General features: G+C 39.2%; 1 protein-coding gene across 1 annotated transcript in view; it reads right to left on the reverse strand.

Moving 5' to 3' along the window:
- Positions 1 to 7,079: 7,079 nt before the first annotated feature.
- The window catches only part of LOC126471291 (solute carrier family 35 member E1 homolog), an 85,794-nt gene continuing 69,852 nt past the window's right edge, over positions 7,080 to 23,021 (reverse strand). Inside the window, exon 6 of the mRNA XM_050099410.1 lies at positions 7,080 to 11,837. Coding sequence (XP_049955367.1) covers positions 11,637 to 11,837 — 201 coding nt within the window. The 3' untranslated portion in view covers positions 7,080 to 11,636. The remainder of the gene's footprint in view (positions 11,838 to 23,021) is intronic.

Raw genomic sequence — 23,021 nt, forward strand, 5'->3', positions numbered from 1 at the left:
CAATTACATAAATAAAATACACAAAGATTTTGACAAAATGTTTCACCAGAACACAAAAGGTTGTGGTGAGAAAATCTGAAAATTACATAGCTTCTCCTGGGTCAAGTGTTCCTATACTAAAATTTTATTATATTTTCATAAACTTAAATTCTTACAAGCAGTACAGCCATCAGGAATCACTAACACGTGGTGTACATTTTCTAACTATTGATATAATCATCACATTATGGCCGCATATACTGCTCACATTAATATTACTTTGGGACATTTGAGATATATATGTTACATTATAAAATATACTATTCAGTCTGGTCTGTTCTCATCAAGTTATGAAAGTAGCCTATACAAACACTGTGTATAGTGAATGACAGCACCCATTTTTTGCAAAGACAAAAATTATGGAGAGAACTCTATCAAGCCACCACATTTAACAAAACAGTACTTCTGAACCAATTAGTCCTCTAAAAGCAAATTCCTAAGCTTAATCATGAACAAAATCCTATCTGCACATCCCAGTGGTAGAGGACAGTAATGTCATACAGTGACTAACATAAGGATGAACTGAATAAATGCAAGGATAAGCATTTGTTAAAACTTCTATTTGTCACTGGGGTGAGAAATTGCCCTAAAAAATAAAAGAACCACTGTTATATGGAATGGAATGGCAACGAAAATGGCAACAAAGAACTACATAGATCCACTGAGTTTTTTGAGACAACACGTTCCACAAATAGTTTTTGAGTCACGCCTTTGAGTAATAGGTGGGGGCGGGCAGACTTGCTCAAATGGAACCACTTCATAGATGAAAAGAAGAAGATTAACATTGGTATGATCAACATAAATATTTCATTTGAGGCAGAAAAAGCTCAAATTTTATGTAAGAAATTGACAAGCTTCAAGTGGATAAATTGGGTGCTGCAGAAACTTGATGGTTTGGGTGTGAAAAATGTTGTGTCCCAGTTAGGGTTATCATGGTAGAATTTATAGGTAAGGAGTTGGAATCTTATCAGAAAAACTCTGAAGTTTCGCTGTATATTCCACCCCAAAAATCTAACAAAAATTGATTAATTTTATGAAGATATCAAAGCACCATTAAAACTGGCAAGAAAGAATTGAATGCAGTCATGGACAGTTTTAAGACTAATGCAGAAATTACGAAGATATAATAGACCTATTTGGTCCAGGACTTCATGATGAGAGAGGAAACCATTTCATTGAAATTTGTCAAGTGGAAAATATGAAAATCAAAAGCACTTGGTATCAATGACCACCTTAGAGACTCTGGACATGGAAATTCCCGCAGGCACACCACCGGACATATAAACAAAACAGATCATATACATACATCAGAAAAGTTAAAACCAAAATAACATCTTAAAATTAAAATAATGTACTACTTACTCTGGAACAAGGGGTCAAAATGATCCCTAGCCTACATATTTTTGTTATAATCTGTTCAGTTTTTAGTTATTTAAAGCACATTATCTGACTTTTCATGATGTTCTACCCTCGTTACGATAATGTATTGCAACTTAAAAAATACAAAATTCGATGTTTTCATTGAAACTTTGAACAGCAAAAAGGGTCAATTAGACTTCCCATCATTTCTACTCTCTGTGCTACAGTATAAATATTATTTAGTGGTAAACATTCTAACAATAAAATGGCAAGTGCAGTAAATAATGCAACAATGAGGTAACAGTAGTTGATATCCACAGCCAGTAAAAAAACCTTCATTGTTGCTACCCTTGGTATGTAGGTTTCAGATGACACCAGAAAGACTCTTGAATCCTATATTGCCAGCACAAACTTTCTGACAAGAAATCTTTCATATTTCAGAGAATTCAGATGCTGTATCCAAAACCAATTGCTTCCTTAATGGATGTAGTTTTGTACCAGAGGCAAATGCAGGGCCAGTTCAAGAACATTTTTCCACACAAGCGAATTAGCATTTGGTGCCACTTTTTCCTCCCCTTTTCCCACATACACTTTCACCCATGTCAGTTTCCATTACAAATTGGTCACCACTGGTGCCCCTCTCAGCTTGGCACCCCAAGCAGCCACTACTAATTGTTCTATGACCTATATCTAAATCTTGCAATTGTGGTGCCTCTGGCACCCATCATAGCTTGGTGCCCCAAGTAGCAGCTTATGTTGCTTGGGCCTCAAACCGGGCGTGAAGTAATAATCACAGACTGGATGATCAAATTATGATGGAGGAGAATGCAGGTGCAAGTCCAATTCATGACATACTCCAGTAATTTGAACAGGTTCACTTAACTGATTTAGCAATGACGGTACCTACAGATGGGACAACATGATAAGTGTCAGACTCGCCTTGTCATCAACTGGAAAATAGTCTGAAATGAACATCCTAAATGTGTGACAAGGAAAAATTAGTTATAAAGTAAGAGCCTACGGAATATCAGACCAGCTGTGTGGCTGGATTGAAGAGTTTTTAGCAAACAGAACAAAGCATGTTGTTCTCAATGGAGAGACGTTTACAAATGTTACAGTAACCTCTGCTTTTCACAATATATATAAATGACCTAGTAGGTAATGTCGGAAGTTCTATGCGGCTTTTCGCGGATGATGCTGTAGTATACAGAGAAGTTGCAGCATTAGAAAATTGCAGTGAAATGCAGGAAGATCTGCAGCGGATAGGCATTTGGTGCAGGGAGTGGCAACTGACCCTTAACACAGACAAATGTAATGTATTTCGAATGCATAGAAAGAAGGATCCTTTATTGTATGATTATATGATAGCAGGACAAACACTGGTAGCACTTACTTCTGTAAAATATCTGGGAGTATGCATATGGAACAATTTGAAGTGGAATAATCATATAAAATTAATTGTTGGTAAGGCGGGTGCCAGGTTGAGATTCATTGGGAGAGTCCTTAGAAAATGTAGTCCATCAACAAAAAAGGTGGCTTACAAAACACTCGTTCGACCTATACTTGAGTATTACTCATGAGTGTTTTAGATACACCCCGACAATATTTGATCGTTTCATCATATCAACTTAAAGAACATGACCCAAAAAAGTTTCAGACTGAACCTGTCATAATTTATAAGCTTGAATATAAAGTTTTAAGTTCAGACAATAGTACTTGATAGTTCAGTCCCTAGAGGAACATAAGAACACTATTTTCATAAAACAAATATAGCTTTTGAAAAGCTAAGGATTAATAAATGCCAAAAATGTGATATTTTATTGCTACAAGGGTAATCCCAAAACTAAGGTCTCCTATTTTTTTTATAAGTACATAGACCTGTTTATTTCTACAATGGTTTGCGTCAGTTTACAGCTTGAACATTTAACTATTTTTCAGCATAATCACCATTTCTGTCGATGCATTTTTGAAGACACTGTGGCAGTTTTTGTACGCCCATGTCATACCAGCTCGCAGTCATGCTGCTCAGAAAGTTATGAACCTCTTCTTTCACCTCGTCGTCAGAGCTGAATCGCTGGGACCACAATTAATGCTGACAGGTACTGTGAGACTCTGAAAAAACTCAAATGGGCAATTCAGAACCGGAGAAGAGGAATGTTTAGCAAGGGCGTACACATTCTCCATGACAATCAGTGATCATAAGGCCGTTGCAGCATCCTTGAATATGGAAGTAAATAGGAATATAAGAAAAGGGAGAAGGTTTATCTGTTTAGCAAGAGTAATAAGAGGCAGATTTCATACTACCTAACAGATAAAAATGAAAATTTTTGTTCTGACACTGACAATGTTGAGTGTTTATGGAAAAAGTTCAAGGCAATCGTAAAATGCGTTTTAGACAGGTTAGTGCCGAGTAAAACTGTGAGGGACAGGAGAAACACACCATGGTTCGACAACAAAGTTGGGAAACTACTGCGAAAGCAAAGAGAGCTTCACTGCAAATTTAAACGCAGCCAAAACCTCTCAGACAAACAGAAGCTAAACGATGTTAAAGTTAGTGTAAAGAGGGCTATGCGTGAAGCGTTCAGTGATTTCGAAAGTAAAATTCTATGTACCGACTTGACAGAAAATCCTCGGAAGTTCTGGTCTTACGTTAAATCAGTAAGTGGATCGAAACGGCATATCCAGACACTCTGGGATGATGATGGCATTGTAACAGAGGATGACATGCATAAACTGAAATACTAAACACCTTTTTCCAAAGCTGTTTCACAGAGGAAAACCGCACTGCAGTTCCTTCTCAAAGTCACCACACGAACGAAAAAAGGGCTGACATTGAAATAAGTGTCCAAGGAATAGAAAAGCAACTGAAATCACTCAACATAGGAAAGTCCACTGGACCTGATGGAATACCAATTCGATTCTACACAGATTACACGAAAGAACTTGCCCCCCTTCTAACAGCCGTGTACCGCAAGTCTCTGGAGAAACGGAAGGTTCCAAATGATTGGAAAAGAGCACAGGTAGTCCCAGTCTTCAAGAAGGGTCATCGAGCAGATGCACAAAACTATAGGCCTATTATGTCTGGCATCAATCCGTTGTAGAATTTTAGAACATGTTTTTTGCTCGCATATCATGTCATTTCTGAAAACCCAGAATTTACTCTGTAGGAATCAACATGGATTCCAGAAACAGTGATTGTGTGAGACCCAACTAGCTTTATTTGTTTATGAGACCCAGAAAATATTAGATACAGGCTCCCCGGTAGATGCCATTTTCCTTGACTTCCGGAAGGTGTTCAATACAGTTCTGCACTGTCGTCTGATACAGTAAGAGCCTGCGGAATATCAGACCAGCTGTGTGGCTGGATTGAAGAGTTTTTAGCAAACAGAACAAAGCATGTTGTTCTCAATGGAGAGACGTTTACAAATGTTACAGTAACCTCTGCTTTTCACAATATATATAAATGACCTAGTAGGTAATGTCGGAAGTTCTATGCGGCTTTTCGCGGATGATGCTGTAGTATACAGAGAAGTTGCAGCATTAGAAAATTGCAGTGAAATGCAGGAAGATCTGCAGCGGATAGGCATTTGGTGCAGGGAGTGGCAACTGACCCTTAACACAGACAAATGTAATGTATTTCGAATACATAGAAAGAAGGATCCTTTATTGTATGATTATATGATAGCAGGACAAACACTGGTAGCACTTACTTCTGTAAAATATCTGGGAGTATGCATATGGAACAATTTGAAGTGGAATAATCATATAAAATTAATTGTTGGTAAGGCGGGTGCCAGGTTGAGATTCATTGGGAGAGTCCTTAGAAAATGTAGTCCATCAACAAAAAAGGTGGCTTACAAAACACTCGTTCGACCTATACTTGAGTATTACTCATGAGTGTGGGATCCATACCAGGTCGGGTTGACAAATGAGATAGAGAACATCCAAAGAAGTGCGGCGCGTTTCGTCACAGGGTTATTTGGTAAGCGTGATAGCGTTATGGAGATGTTTAGCAAACTCAAGTGGCAGACTCTGCAAGAGAGGCACTCTGCATCGCTGTGTAGCTTGCTGTCCAGGTTTCTAGAGGGTGTGTTTGTGGATGAGGTATCGAATATATTGCTTCCCCTTACTTATACCTCCTGAGGAGGTCACGAATATAAAATTATAGAGATTCGAGCGCGCACGGAGGCTTTCCGGCAGTCATTCTTTCTGAGAACCATACACGACTGGAACAGGAAAGGGAGGTAATGACAGTGGCACATGAAGTGCCCTCCGCCACACACCATTCGGTGGCTTGCGGAGTATAAATGTAGATGTAGATAACGCTTGCCCACACATTGCTCAGCAAACCGTTGCTCTCCTGCAACAGTTTCAGTGAAACATAATCACCTACCCACTCTATAGTCCTGACTTGGCTCCCAGTGACTATCACCTGTTCCCTAGGCTAAAAGAAAATTTGGCTGGAAAGCGATTCAGCTCTGACGACGAGGTAAAAGAAGAGGTTCACAACTTTCTGAACAGCATGGTTGTGAGCTGGTAGGACATGGGCATACAAAAACTGTCACAGCATCTACAAAAATGCATCAAAAGAAATGGGTATTATGTTGAAAAATAGCTAAATGTTCAAGCTGTAAACTGATGTAAACCACTGTAGAAATAAACAGGTCTATGTACTTATAAAAAAATAGGAGACCTTACTTTTGCAATTACCCTCGTAGTAAAATTTTATTCAGATTTGAGTGAAGTAACTAAAGTGAAAATTGCTCATATATAAAATAATTCATCAGTGACTGAACTGAATCAAAAAGTACCTAATAATCACACAATGCCTGATTTGTATACATTTTATCCTCCTCCCTTTGTTGTTTCTATGAGTCTAGAATGATAAACACACTGGTATTACTGTAGTTGCCATACTACACACATCACTTACAGCTTTTTCACAATAGTATAAGTCACAAAAATGTTGTATGATGTGTGCAGAGCTTATATGGGCAGGTCCATAAAAGCTAATAATCCAGTTGGGATACTCCTCAAACGTTACAGCCGGATCTTCAAGACGACACAATATTTTGATGGCCTAACTAACTATCTTCAGGTGAGATGCTGCGGTTGCCAAGTCTTATCACTGATTTTACAGCCTCAGCATAGCATCAGTTCAAAGAGGCTCAGCAACAGCACTGTCAACAACAGCAGGGGTTATCCCCTTCGAAAGATTAGACATTTACCCAATCATGTAAAGATACTAATAACCATGCTGTCATGCAACCCCAAAAGTAACTCAAACTATTCTGGATTAACAGCTTCATCAGGTTTTAAAGAGATACTGTGAGTGAAAACTTCCCTACAATTAATAAAATATATATGATATGCAAGACAAGACTGTTGTGAAAATCAAAATCAACAAGGCTGATCAAAAGTTCACATTCATGCTACATAATGATGGAACAGCTACCACATAATTTTTACTGGCTGCAACATATGAATTATTACACCCACACAAAAGGATCTGCAGTTACGACAATAGTTTTAGGTAGATGGATGTGTCTATAAAATAAAAACTCCAAAGAACTAAGTTATTTTACTAGCTAGATATCAGTCAGCTGTCTAACATTTTGTATAGCTGAAAAAAACACTGGGAGAATTTATAGATATAAATCAAGATACCATTAGTTGCTCTATACAGTTATAGTATGATCTTTATTACTCAAAAGACAAACCCCTTTCAAAAAAAGGCATAAACAATTTTATTAAGTACATACTGCCAAAAAGTGTACTGCATAATTACAAATTTCAGAATACTTTCTAAAATTAATATGGAATTTAAAAAAGTAAAGAACGCATGCTGCCCACTATCCAAGCTAAAGCCAAGAAAACATGAATTATGACTCATTTGGCACCTACGGAAAAAAATAACTTAACAATGATACATATCTCTCTTATGTTTATATAAAATGCCACAAACACCCAAGTGGTTTAGTTGCATCTTCCTGATAGCAACTGCATATAGGACAAGGAATAACCAGTTTAGTAAAAAAAATGTGGGCTTCACCTGAAATAGAAGTATAACAGAAAAAGCTGAAATGAAAACAATAAAAACAAGATTAATAGAATTAAAAGAAACTTGAAACCCACATACAATGATAAAACATGTTCAGTACCATAAAATACATAATGAAATGAATGTAAGCAATGAGTGGTTATATTATAAATGTCATTAAAGAAGTATATTTTAATAAGGTTTCATATTTTAATAACAACATACAATTAAGTACAATATTACTTTTGTAAATGAGACAGTTAAAAAGGACTTGTGTACAACATCTTTGACTGGACAATTTAGAGTTACTTTAAGAGCTCCAAAGTAAACTGAAGAGATAAAGACACCAAAACCACTCACAAACTGGAAAAATTTCTTACTGAAAGAATATTTAATTTTCATTAGAGATAGCGCAGTTAACTAAAGGGTCATGAATTAGAGCATCAGGCTTTGTATCTATTACAAGATTTGTGGAGAATTGTGTCTTGGTTGATCTTTTTCCCAGCAACTTCACCAATAATAAATACTCTGCAAATAAATCTGGCACTGCAGCCAATTTTACACAGAAAAGCTTCCAAATTGATTGCAGCTGTGGAATCATACTCCACACTGGTGATATGATAGTATGAAACTGTGTAGTTTTCACATTTATCACATGAAAAAAGAAACTATGGTGAGACGTAAGGTGACCAACTCTGCTGTATTTCCCAGGGTCTCACATATGATTTCATTTCAGTCCTCCCAGCTCCCTAATTGATTACCTGTTTCTCCAGTATGTTTCATCAATTATCACTATTATAAATATTAAACCCACAAAGTACTGTTGACAGTTCAGATTACCTGACTGACAGATCTTGAAAAGTTTTGTATAATAATCAATACTACTGTCAACACACAGTCTGTTTTTCTGTTCTCACTTCTGCAGAAAGAAGACAGTTTGGCTCAAGGGAATATGAGAAGTGGAATCACAATGACACAGCCTACACGTCTATAGGAGTAACAAGAGGGGTTATGTTTACTTGTTTCTCGGTCAGTACTGGCAACCCACGGACCAGCATCTATGGTACAAATAATACAAGGAAGTAACATGGGCTTTGGAAAGCAGATTATACAAAGCCCTTCATATTTAAACACACTTGTTACATTATCTCTCAACTGACTCACACAACACAACAACATTTTGCAACACAAAATATGATACCGTACAACATAACAGACTAAAAGTAAGTGAAGTATGTCAGTTTTCTTATATTTATATCTCCACTGTCATCCATGCCAATAAAATGTAATGCTGTTATGCAGATTAAATTATAGCAACTAAATCTCCCTTAAAATCGTGGTCAGATGTTGGTCATCTCACTTAAAATCACAATCAAATGTTGGTCACCCTAGTGAGATACAATGCAGATACATGGCTCAGAAATACTGCAAAGTCTAGAACTGCTCTTACGAAGTTGACAACCGGTAATTCTTAAGCAAAGTGTGATGTCAAACACATGAATTGAGGCACATAGAAAACCAAGAAAATGTCCAGTATGTTTAAAAACAGGCTGCAAGTAATCAAAAAAATGGAGGGTAGGTTTATAAATGTTCTAGTCATAAACAACTAAGTTTCTCTACATATTTTAAAAAAACATATACAAAAACTTTTAAATCCTAATGCAAATAATAGTGCACAGCTTCACCGACTCCGAGAATTCTTTGCCATAGAATTGTTGTTATTGAATTTGTAATGCTTTCACTTCCGTTTTAATCCTGCCATACATCATCATATCGTCTGTCACAGCCAAAATACACTAAAGGGATTTCAGTTACATGGAATGGTGGGAGCAAGCACCAGAAAACAAACATGCATCAAATGGCGTTGAGAGCACAGTGTCAAAGTCTACTATGAATAGCAGTGCAACATCAACAATTTATCACTTTGGTTTGAGTTCAGGCATGTAGCATGCATAACAGTTAGGTGATGTATTAAAAAGCTGTGCAGAAAGATGGAATTTTCCACCCAGCTGAACACCTAATACCATATTGCACCTTATTACTTACTCCATTAGAAATATACTGCAATAAAAATATTGAGTTGAAAGAATGGAGGCAATGAAAAGTTGTTGATTTTTTGCAGTGAAAAAAATTACCATTTTAACAAACATAATCTAAAATCAGTAATGAGCAACAGAAATATCTACCACAAAAATATTAACCTATATTTTGCACAATGTATTACAATTTTTTAACTCACATGTTGAGTCTCCACAAATGGGAAGTAAGCCCACTCATATTTGTTGACAAAGATAGCACATGGCAGTTTGAAGAAGAGGGGAGGAGGGGTGTTAAAGCAGGTACACACTGTTTCAAAATATTGACTCCAGCTGAAATATCATAATATATACTGTGTGCTTGCATATCACAACAAATGTATTATTCACAAGTAATTCAAATGAACTCGACACACGGTCTTAAACACTGCAGTAACTGTCATGTAATAATCATACTGGTGTACTATTATGATAACTGCCGTCCGTATGGAAAAAACGCACAACTCAAGACAAAAGCAACCCCTTCCCCTTTCCTCTAGCTGCTCCCAGAGAGTTAATTCCAGTTTCTGCAAACCAATAAAGGTGCACCATACAAATTATAAATATAAAATTAATTTAAAATAAATGAATAACTTGACATATGTACATAACGTTCTAGGACTGCCCAATGATGAAACATTTTTTCTTCTTACTTATGGTGAAGGTTTTAGCAGCTGTCACAAATATTAATTATACACATAAAGACAATATTATGAAAAGGATAGATTGCTACTCACCATACAGAGCAAATGTTGAGTTGCAGACAGGCACAACAAAAAGACTACTAAATACATAGCCTTCAGCCACAAGACATTCTTCTGAAATATACAACACACACACACACACACACACACACACACACACACACACACACATATATTCATACAAACACAGCTCTCACACATGGCCACTGTCTCTGGCTGTCAGGGCCACAGTCTTTTTGTTGTGCATGTTTGCGACTCAACATTTCCGCTATATGGTGAGTAGAAATCTATCCTTTCCATAATACTGTCACTATTCCATCCTGGATTTTACATTATACAAATAAAGAGTTTACTTATATAGTAGTTTCAGGTACACTAGCAGATTTGATTGCAAACTTCACATCATCATGTTTTACAGCATCAGATCTTTGTCGCAAACATAACACAAAATGTCACCATTAAGAAACCAAAGTAAACTTATACAATCCACAACACCAAACATCTACGGAAAAACACCAAATAAATACATTTAATGTCTTTAATAAACAAATTACTTTCACATTTGGAATTTAAATATCATTTGCATACATCTGCCTCTTATTCACTACTTATAATTACATGGTATCACCACTCAGAATGGGGTAACAGCTCAGTCAAACTATTTCTGAATATCCACAAAATATTGTCAATGAAGTTAATGTTTATGTAATTTTTAAATGACTATTCCAGTGTAAAACTCTTGAAAAGCTAATCCCAAAATATTTTGTTTTACTCTTCTGCAGTGAAGTGTTATTTAGCAAGAGAGAGGAAGGTGGAGGGGTGGAGATGAGGTGAGGGAAAGGAACACACAAAGATAGCTTTTATATTTCAGTAAGATGGGGCAGTGGTTGCTATAAAAAAGAACAACTAGAAATATTATAAATAATGGAAGGCTCCACACGTGGCTATTAATTTCCAATAAAATGTAATAATAAATGAACAAAATTAAATTATTATAAAATACTGCACCACGCATACTGTAAAAGTCACAGATCTCATAAGCAGTAAAACGTTTGAAAATGCAGATTTTAACCTGCATACTATGGCAGATCATAAAATACTCATGGGAATAAATAAATCAATAAATAAATAAATAATAAATAGATTAAATCTTCAAAACAGATCAAAAATAATGTAACCAATATATGCTACTATACAGTAGCATCCTCATTTAACTTTTACAGATTCACAAAGAAAGTGCACTGCTCCTCCTCCAAACCTAATAACATGTACAAAAATATAGTATTTTAAATATAAATAATTATCTTTTAGTTTATGTTCTGGCATGTGGCACAGAATTGTATTTCACACAATAAAATTTCAGTATCTAATCGCCACTTCATTTGTACACACCAACTGTTTCATCAACGTCATAAATGCTCAGATATACTCCATTTTCTTTGTGCCACCGAAGTTATAATGATAATGCCCATTAGCAACACCATTTGACTTGAAAGGAACATTGTATGTCTGATACTCAGGCACTGGGAGCACTGCATAGCCAGTCTGATTGTGCCACGATTGCTGTGAGAATGGCAGCAGTGTCTGTTTCTGGTGAGTTCTCTTTGCATCATATTTTGCCTGTAAAAAAGTTAATGAAAACTGACATTACACAGCAATTTAAATACACATAAAATATAACTAGTGAGATTTAGTTTCATTCAAATGTTTGAATACCCCCCTCCCCTGCCGGGAGGGAGGGAGGGAGGGAGGGAGGGGGAGGGCAAGAGGGACGGGGACGGACAGACAGACAGACAGACAGACAGACACAGAGAGAGAGAGAGAGAGAGAGAGAGAGAGAGAGAGCAGGGGGTGGAGGAGGCATATTTTGGCTTTCCGTGTGATCTTATTACTACTGCAGTAAGCATTGATAAACTGACTGCTAATTTTACTTCTAAATTAATCTTCTTTTCACAACCTATATTAAAAGAATAAGGATAGTTTTTGAAGAAAGGCAAAAACATTACAAGAGAGCGCAGTCCAAAAATTTAGAAAGTGAATTAATAAAGAAATTGAGAAAAGTTAAGATGGTGGTTTTAATGCTTCAGGTATTCTACATAGCCTCCCTCTCCCCTAACCCCTCCAGCTCGACTACAAAAATCTGCTAACATGTTTATATAATCCTGTGAAACTCTCAGGAAAATTGAAACTGTCAGGAAAATTCCTTCTTGGGAATACTGTTCAACTCATGTGACACATTGGCTTGAATGTTGGTTATGTCATCAAAGTGTTTACCATTCTTGTGAATTTCTGCACCTTATTGTTTTATGGTAGCCTCATGATTATTTTTTCCAGGAAGGAGTTTTCCACATTTTACATTTTGTATTTCAGTCAAGTAACAGCATATGTCTATGTGGCATTTTTGTTTGGGGTGCAGGTGTGCAGGATGACAAACTTTGCACACATTTTTCTCTTCTTCAGAACATTGTGGAAAATGTGTTGAATATTTGTTTTAGAGATGTTCAGTTCACTTCTCCATTCCAATTTTTGACACAGCAACACTGACGCACCACGCCTCCACATCCACTACTTACCACAACCTGCTCACAACTGACTGGGTGAATGCACATTTGTTCTTTACAAACGTTAATTCAAGCTGCTACCACAGTTACTGTGCTGATGTTGCTTAAACACCAGGAATAAAAGCAGTCTCTGAACTTTTTGGACAGACAATGGATAAGCAGACTTCTGAATTTTCCTTTGTGAGAGAGCGCGTGTGCCATATACGTCAGATTCAAAAGTCTAGGTTCTAATGTTTACTGTTCATCTCGGTTTCGCAAATCTTATAATGATTGTATAAATACTCTTGTGTATCATGACGTATTGTGTATTTTCAAGCAACTGCAAGTGTCATGAAAAACTTTTACTATATTGTCGATGTAAACTTGATTTGCACTTTTTAGAAACTTTTGACAACAGTATCCTCATTCAAATATAATCATTCCCTAATTTCATCGTAGATTTACATGAAATAAGATACGGTATATTTCTGAGAATTTTTGAATAATTGCTTGAGAAATTTCGTACTTCGGAATGTTGTGCACAACTTATTTCATAGTAAGTTAGTTGTTATTTACAGTTACTGTAAATAACTAACATGCTGTGTCATACTAGTTTTCTCTTTTAATACAAGGTTATATTGTCTGCATTTATTACAAATTAATGCAGTTGTTGAATTTCTTGGTAATCGTAATCTCAAAAACAATTCAGAGAAACAATAAATTTTACAGCAATTTTCTGTTGTCATAATACATCTCTCATTTTGGCTGTTAATAGCTTTAGTTCTAGTTGTAGCATACCAGACCCGTAAATCAGGAGACACACTCATCGAGCTTAGTTTATAGTTATTTGTTTATGGTGTGTCTGTGCTATCCGAGACAAAACACGAATGATATTCCTTAATCTGTTTTTACTGGGAAAAACCAATAAACAAAAACACTGCTGATGTCAACAAAGTCGTAAATACAAAAAACAATTTAAGCATGAAACAAAGTATGGATTCCACTTCGGATCTTATAATAGAATAACAATAAAATAAAATGTTTTCCTTGCAAGTCTCTCTCTTGAGAAAGTACACCAAAGAGAAGGCAGAAACAAAACTACTAGACAGGGGTCAGCACAGCATGCCACAAAGCTGTCCAGGGAGGCTAGACCACTGTTACACAACACTCCTGAGTCACAGACCAAAGCTACCATTCCTGACAATCCAGGACTACCAGACAATTAAGCATGTAGATGTTGTGGCTAGGATGGCAGTTACCTACAAGTCTGGGCAGCATGTCAAACTTCCTTCTCACTGACTGTGTACCAGCTTATAAGGGCAATTGGTCGATGGATCTTCTGGGACAGTTTTCAATTACGCGAGTGGTGTAGGGAAATAGTCCGCTTATGTATGAACTCCATCATCTTCAGGCCGGTGGTGGTGAAGGGGGGGGGGGGGGGGGGGGGTTCGAGTCCCGGCGTCCGTCTCTGTCTGCTCTGTCCGCGGCCCTTGGTGGAACAGAACGTTCTTCTCTGATTTTCCCGACTGCAGGCTCCCAGGCTGTGCTGAGATGGCAGCCACTGTCGCGGTTGATTAGGTTGTCATGTAACCGTATTTCTATGGACTCTTTGATTACTGAGTCCCAAAAACCGTTCGTACTACATATTTTCTGTGTGTCCTCGAAATCAAAGGTGTGCTTCTCGTCAATACTATGTTCTGCCACAGCAGATTTGTTGGTCTGACCCAAGTGCACATGCCTAATGTGTTCACTGCGGTACTGTGAGATGCAACGCAGCGTCTGTCCTATATATTGCATCCCACATTCGCATCTGATCTTGTACACACCTGGTGCCGTCAGACCTAGTGGATCCTTGGTTGAACTGATAAGGTCTTCGATTTTTCCTGCTGCGCAGAAAACGGTCTTCACTTTATGTTTCTTGAGAATTCTCGCGATCTTGGACGTCGGAGGATGCGCGTATGGCAAGAACGCACAGCCCATTGCTTCGTCTTCATCCGGTCTCTCTTCTCTCTTCTTGTGGTCGGTCTTCAGAGCTCTCCTTATTTGTGTCTCACCGTATCCATTTCTCTTGAAGGTGTCCTTTACGTGTTGCAATTCTCCTGGCAAACTTTCCTTATCGCAGATGGACCTGGCCCTGTGCACTTAGGTGTGGAGTACAGCATTGTGTTTCAGAGGGTGGTGGCAGCTATTGGCGTTAAGATAGAGGTCCGTGTGTGTTTTCTTTCTATACACTGCATGTCCCAGCGTGCCATCCATGTTTCTTGTGATCAGGATATCCAGAAAGGGTAAGCTTCTGTTCTCTTCTATCTTCATGGCAAATTTGATATTTACACGTATGCTGTTGAGGTGTTGATGGAACTATTAACAGTTTGTCCCTGCCATGTGGCCAAACTACAAAGGTATCGTCAACGTAACTGTAGAAGGCTTTTGGCTTGTGTTTAGCAGTGTCCAGTGCTAGCTTTTTGAAGTGCTCCATGTATAGGTCAGCTATGCCTGGTGCTAGGGGGGAGCCCATAGCTACACCATCTATCTGTTCATAGAACAGCCTGGGAGCCTGCATTCAGGAAAATCAGAGAAGAACGTTCCGTTCCACCAATGTCCGCGGGCGGAGCAGACAGAGACGGACTCCGATCCAGGCGCATCAGGCGATTCCGCGGACGCGTGATTGGCCGGCCGCAGGAAGCGGAGAGCAGTCCAGCAGAGATATAAGCCCGCGACCGATGATATCCCGACACTTCGCCTGAAGATGATGGAGACGCATTCCCTCGAAACATTGCTACGAGATGATGATGCTACTCGGCTGACAACCCGTGAAGACTTCATATATGAAATTCGCCAAGAAAGCCTGCACTTGCATATAATAATCTGCTTGTTGACCATGACCTCTGGTGCTGCTGTCAATCCATGGGCTCAGGTAGCACACCCTGGCGGCTATTGGCCGAGCCATGGGGCTGTGTTTTCATCTCTGGCAAGGGCCTCAGTCATACCGTAAACATCTGCTTTGGTTTCACTCGCTGTGATGAAGGCATCTCGCACCTCTGTTCTGTCACGTGGGATGTCGATATTGCAGGCAGATGGGACACATGCTACAAAATCTTGCCCCAGCCACAATGCAGCCCCACTGTGTATGCCGCTCTCAGGCATGGAATTGTGTTAGTTGCTGTTCATAAGCAGCTGGAAACTGCCCTGACTGTCAAGCCAATGGACCTTTTGTAAATGGCGGTGTTGGGAGGGCTACTGAGATTCATGTACTATAAATACTAGAGGTCCCACAGGCATTACCCTCTCCTGTGGATACTGTCTCTGCTACAGGAGGTGCAGGATCTATCACTAGTTGTCCACTTGATTGGTAGATCTAAGTGCCCTATACTGGGGAGACAGGGTCCAGGGAGAGCTCAGGATCTTAAACTCAGACTGTTGGGAAAGATACTGTGTCCCATGCCACGGGGGAAGCCCACGCAAATGGGTGGCAGTCTCTTAATCATCAGCAGTTCAAACTTGCACTGAATAATGGTACCCAGTACGGAAATGGCAGCAAGGTATGGGATGGATGGAACACTATGTGCACTTAGTATGGCGGAGAAGTATGAGAATAACAACCTTGCTCGGAGTCTCAACGAAGCTCACAATCTGCAGCATTGTACCCAGAACAGTTCATAACTCCCTGGTTCCACGCTAAGTGGAAGGCTCGAACAAGAGGCTGCGAAGGTTCTTTGGATGCAACTTCCAGTAGTTGAGTCATAGGGTTGAGAACTGTAAGGTTCTGCTAAATGGGTCAGTTGTGTACTTCACATCAGAGGCTATGTGTGGGGTAAACACAAGTTTGTTTGTTTGTCGATTAGGCAAATCAACAAATCTCCATTCAATGCAGATAATGATAGCTGTAGGAGAACAGTAAGTATCAGTGTAAGAGCCAAATAAATGCCACCCCGACGAGATAGTATTAAAATCTGGGTGATTAGCTATTGAAGCATTCAGAACAAAGTGCAGAGTGATCCTAGAATGCAGTGAAGCTGCCATAGTACTATGTACAGAAAGCTGCTTAAGACTTGAAATCAACAGAAGTGTGATTTCTGGGAAAAACTTAAGCATGAACAGAAAGGATAGGCCAGTGAGAAATTGAGGTGTTGTATTTGATCCTAGAATGCAGTGAAGCTGCCATAGTACTATGTACAGAAAGCTGCTTAAGACTTGAAATCAACAGAAGTGTGATTTCTGGGAAAAACTTAAGCATGAACAGAAAGGATAGGCCAGTGAGAAATTGAGGTGTTGTATTTGTTGCAGTAGAACAGAAACTTAAATCTGTCAACGTCAGAAACTGAAGCTGTATGCGAGAATGTTTGGGCAAAACTCACTACCAGTGTTGGACATAAGATTATAATTGGCTCTTTCTAACAACAACTACACTCACTTCCAAATGTAACCAGAAACTTTAGAGTAAACCTCAGTTCATTAGTACGAAAGTTCCTCAGTTATACTGTAGTCATTGGAGAAGACTTCAATCATTCAGCTATCAATTGAGCAATTGGGATAATTACAGTTTTGTTAGTGGTGAATGTGACAAGACATTCTGTGAAACATTACTAAATGCTTTCTCTGAAAACTACCTAGAACACAACCACTCACGATGAACATATATTAGGATCTAATGGCAACAAATAGATTTCGTGTTTTTTTTTTTTTTGTTTGTTTTTAACCATACTGAAATTGAATTGGTACCAGTGGCCTTGAAGGAGTTTTACTATCAATGAGTACCCAAGGCCGAATAAAGCAAGTAGAAACATTTACATGTTCATTTTTATTCATTTATTTATTTTTTAGGGCATAACAACAACCTGAAGTCATAAGCACCCCTATCATAACCTTACTACAACAAGTAAAAGAAGTTGAAAGTGACTATACGTCAATCCCAACGAATGGAAGGAAAGGGAGCTTAAAACTTGGACTTCCCCTTGGAGAAAGTTCCACAAAATACACTGCAGACACAGCGGAGATACTGAACCAAAGATTAAATGTCGTTCACCATATTGCCTCGATACATAAAAAGTAAAATGTGGTCGACAGCCCTCATGTTATTGCTAAAATGGCCAATAGCTCAGGCGACAAACATACACTGGAATGTAAGAGATTAGAAAAAGAGCACTGGGTCAGGAAATGGTGAACCATCAGAGGCTGATGACAGTGAGCACAAAGTGGTGGAAGATCACCATGTACCAAATGGCGATGGCTAAAATGACAGTCCCCAACATGCAACCTAGATAAAATGATTCCTCACAACGAGAAGGCTGAGAGGAGGTTGGCCAAGCTGTTGGGAGAGGTTCAATTCCCCGGAGTTTGTTTCCGTGAAGAGACCATTAGTGATGCTGAAGTGACACCATCTGCCAACAGACAGCAACACGGAGAACCTCCGAGGGAATGAACGAGCTAGCAGGTCATGGTAGGAGAATTGCGGCCTTGGTAGCAGCATCGACAGACTTGTTTCCTGTCAGACCCAGGTGACCAAGAACCCACATAAACATCACCATGGCTCTCTCAACAGTGAGCTAGTGGGAGCTTTCTTGGATTCTTTGCACTAAGGCATGGACTGTGTACAGCACACAGAGGCTCTGAAGGGAACTAAGAGAATTGGAGCATATAACACAATTGAAAAGCCTGTGTCGCCATGTGTACTGGGTGGTCAGATAGAAGGTGAAGAGCTCTGTGGTAAAAATCAAGCAGTGTTCAGCAATCCAATACCAAAAATTGTCAGTGCCAATGACAAAGGCACACCCGACACCACAGCTGGTCTCCGAGCCATCAGTGTACACGCTGCTATCACTAAGTTGTGTGCCAAGGTTGGGAAACTTACAGCAATAGATTGAATGTGGAGTAGTGTCCTTGGGAAGCAAATGAAGTCTTAGATTAACATGAGTCGTCGCACAAAGCCAAGGCGGTGAAGGGTTCACACCCACCAGGAATGCAGCAGGTAGCACGAAGTTAAGCTCCCGAAGCAGTATCCAAAATTCAACTGGTAACAGAGAGGAAGGACGTGCCCCATACTGGTGAACAAGTGAGTCATTGAAAAAGTGAGCATAGGACGGGTGGCTGGGCATGGCAGACAAATGGAATGTGTATCCACTGAGGAGGATATCCAGCCGGTATGACAGTGCTGTTATTGTAGCTTCTGCTTAGAGACTCTCAACTGCGCTAGTGAAAAGGAGCAAGTGACCAAACTTATTCCATGATGGTGGACTGTTTAAGATGACATAATACAGATGGATGGGCAGAGGAATAAACAGAACACCCATAGCCTAGTTTTGAACGAACATGGGATCAGTACAAATGGAGGAGAGAGAACCGATCTGCTACCCAGGACGTACAGCTTTGGACACAAAGGACATTGAGGGACCAGGTACAATGTGCAGCCAGGTAAAGACACATGGGTGGATCAAGAAAGTTTCCTATCAAGCATGAGCCCCAGGAATTTCGCAGTTTCAGTGAACAGAAGAGCAACAAGCCCAAGATGTAAAGACAGTGGAAGAAACCCGTTGCTCTGCCAGAAATTCATACATACGAGTTTGTCAGTGGAAATGTGAAAGCCATTGTCGATGCTTCACCAGCAAACACAATGGAGACATCGCTGAAGATGCCGCTCAAGGAGACAAGTCCATACAGAACTGCAACAGAGCGTAAAGTAGTCGATGAAAAGGGAGCTAGAGATGTCTGGTGGGACAGTTGTTAATAGGGTTAATGATTACAGCAAAGAGGGTGACGCTCAGGATGGAGCCTTGAGGCACCCCATTATGCTGGAAAAAGGTGTCCAACAAGGCCGAACCCATACATTACTTTAAAATTCAGCCTTAAAAATTTGTGAATGAAATGGGGGCAGGTGCCCTTGGAAGCAACACGTGTATAGAGTACGGGGGATACCAGTCCTGCAGCAGGGGTCGTAGGCTTCCTCCAAATCAAAAAACATGGCCACAATCTGGTATTTCCACAGAAAATCATTCATGACATGGGTTGACTAAGTGGCAAATGGTCAACTGCAGAACAGCGCACATGAAATCCACACTGTGCAGAGGTTTGTAGATTGTGAGACTCGAGCCATCATACCAGCCAGCCATGAACCATACGTTCCAGCACCTTGCAAACACAGCTGCTGAGGGAAATGGAGCATCAACTAGAAAGAAGCTGTTTGCCCTTACTGGGCTTTGGTATGGGTAGAACACTGGTGTCGTGCTAGCATCTGGGAAACATGCCATCTAGCCAAATATGATTATACAAATGAAGGAGAAAGTGCTTGCCTACAAGATAAAGGCGCTGCAACATCTGAATGTGAACATCGTCCAGTTATGGGTTGGCAGATTGGGATGAGGTAAGAGTATGGTCAAGCTCCCTCATAGCACAGGCAGCATTGTAGCATTCATGATTCTGAGAGGAAAAGGGTAAGACCTGAGTCTCTTCCACTCATTTCCAAGAGAGGATAGCAGGGTGAACTCGAAATCTCCGAAAAATAGTGGCCCAAGGCATTGGAGATGGCAATAGGGTCCATAATGTCATCACCTGCTACAGTGAGGCTGGAAACTGGGGGAATGAATCCTTGAACCCTAGTTATAGAGAGCTGATGGAGCCTGCCCCACATGATGGAAGAGGGAGTGAAACTGTTGATAGAACCAGTAAAGGAAATCCAGCTAGTTTTTTTGCTACCCTGAAAACTGTGATGACACTGTGCACAAAACTGTTTATAATACAGGGTGTATACGTGGACGACGAAAAAAATTCCCGGATTTTTCCCGGATTTCTCGGTTAAAAATCCACTTTCTCCCGGATGAAAATACATTTTTTCTGTGGTAAGTAACAGTATACTTTTCCGCGAAACTGTAAAACTTATCAATCCTTTAAATGGTTGTGGTTTTATACACCGGCGTAGAATTTCCCAACACTTTAAACAACGAAACTCAGGGGAGAAAACATGTTTTAGAAAGATGTCTGAAGTGCAGCAACATGTACACTGCATATTTTCGTATTACGAAAGTATAAATTCGAATTCCACCAAACATCGCATGTTACTTTCCGAAGGATTTAAATCGAGATAGCGATCCACTCTTGTAAGCCAGTTGTAGCTCATGTCAAGCGATCTCGCCAGCTGATGACAGCGGATATTCAGATCATAGGACACGTGATGTAGTCAGCCAATAACAACATCACTGTAAAGTAGCACGAACACACAAATAGGAAAAGGTAATGGTTTAAATTAATATACATATATACATAGTGCTGCTACAAGAAAAGAAAAGCTTTTACGTTTAATATTGGTCACTAAGATTAATAAGCTGCAAGAGAAGCTAAGCTTTAACACATAATGATCATTTTTGCACCTGTTACACTTTAAAGATACATCACAAAAATGTGCCAGTAAATTTTTTAACAACGACATATATATCTGACCTTCTGGGCTCGAAAATATTCTAAATGGTCGCCCTCAAATATTTGATATTTGAATGAGAGTCAAATGCTCTGTGATTTAAGAAATTCATTGGACATTCGCGCGCACAGAGTTCATCTTGCGTAAAAGGAAATTTACTTTGAAGTAACGCTTCCAAACAACCATTCGCAATATTTTCCCGTGACCTGTTAGAAAAAGAATCATTTCAGCAGTTGCCAGAGCGCGCTAAATAACAGGTGTCGCTGCGCTTGCGCAGCTATGACGACGCAGGAAGCCCGTATGTTCGTACGTGTAAAACATTAAAAGATCTTCCATTATGTCATAAAAGAAACAAGACATTAGAGGACACTCCAAGAGCATGGGAATTTTGTGAACTATACTAAAATGCATCATTTGGCTTAAAGTGCACATTCGTATGTCCAGATTCAGATGTAAATTTTCTTGGATTACTACATTATCTCATGTTTGGTTCTTTAGTAAGGCATAATGCCATACGTGCTAGAAGATGAAAACATGAACTTGAAATGCAGCGAACAGTTGAAACTAGCCAATAGTGTGAAATTAAACACTTAGTTTCAAATAAATTGACTGCCTCAGCAGAAAAGATTAGTAAAAGTCAAATTTCTTTAACAAACCGACAAAAATAACTTCATTGTTCTGAAAGGCAATTAACGCTTGACTGTCAGAAGGGTGGAAACAAATTAAAATCTGTAACTAATGACATATTTAAGCCTTCCGTAATTACGTGAATGTATTTTAATTCACTCGATAGGTCCCGGCCACAGAAATCAGTTTTGTTTTCATTTGAAGTGAGAGCAATAAACGAAGAGGAAACAGCCAAATCACTTAACGTAAACACGGGTCACGTGGAGACTACCACCTCTCACTACAACTAAGACTGCTCTGTAAATCACGTCCGGATCTAGGATATTTCCGAACCGGGGCAATATTAGATAGTGGCGCTCCCCCCTCCCTTGAGCATTTGAAGTAAGAAGCCAAAAATTTAAAAATCGACTTTTCAAAAATATCTTCATTTTGTAGCACACATCTTTCTGAAGAGTCTAAGACATAAAACATATATATTCGAGGGAACATAAGACATGTTATTTGGTCTTAAGTGTGGCAAAGTGCAGTGCCACGCCTCTCCTCACAGCATTCTTCCATCGCACGTCTCCTGTATTTCGTTCTGTGGAATTCAAACATGTGATATTTTGTAATGGAATGGGTGCCAACAAACTATATTCACACCAGTGGAAATTAAAATGTCCTGTGGTGCCTCTCCTGCTCCCAGTCGGCCGGTTTGACATCTTGCTCCTCTTTATTGACATCTTTTAAAAAATCTCTGAATTAATATTGCTTGGGATTATTTGTAACAGGCAGAACAAGAACTCTTCAGAAAATTTGCAGTCTTTATTGCCTATTATATAATAACTTGCTGATTTGTGTGACATAAAATTAAATAAAGGATACGTAAAATGAGTTAAGACAAGAGACAAGCAAGACAGTACACGTTTCTTCAATCTTTAAGTCCTAGCTTCTTTTCTCTCTAATCTTGCCACAGCTTTATATGGTGTACTTTCCTTTCTGGGAAAGAATCTACTACCTCAACAAAGTTCGTCAACGTTTTGCTACATGAAAAAAATGAAATGTCGTTGTCTAATACTAGAAAAGCTGTTAATACACATTGTACCCAAGACTGGTGTGGTTTCTCGATATGATTACATGTATTTTGTCACTGCTATATACCTAAAACGAAATAGGCCTGCCAAATATTGCAGCAGTTGTTACACACACCAAATTAACGAGTGTTTCGGCACAAATGGTCATTATTATAACATG

The sequence above is a fragment of the Schistocerca serialis genome, chromosome 3, assembly GCF_023864345.2.
Source record: "Schistocerca serialis cubense isolate TAMUIC-IGC-003099 chromosome 3, iqSchSeri2.2, whole genome shotgun sequence".
NCBI classification, from domain to species: domain Eukaryota; kingdom Metazoa; phylum Arthropoda; class Insecta; order Orthoptera; family Acrididae; genus Schistocerca; species Schistocerca serialis.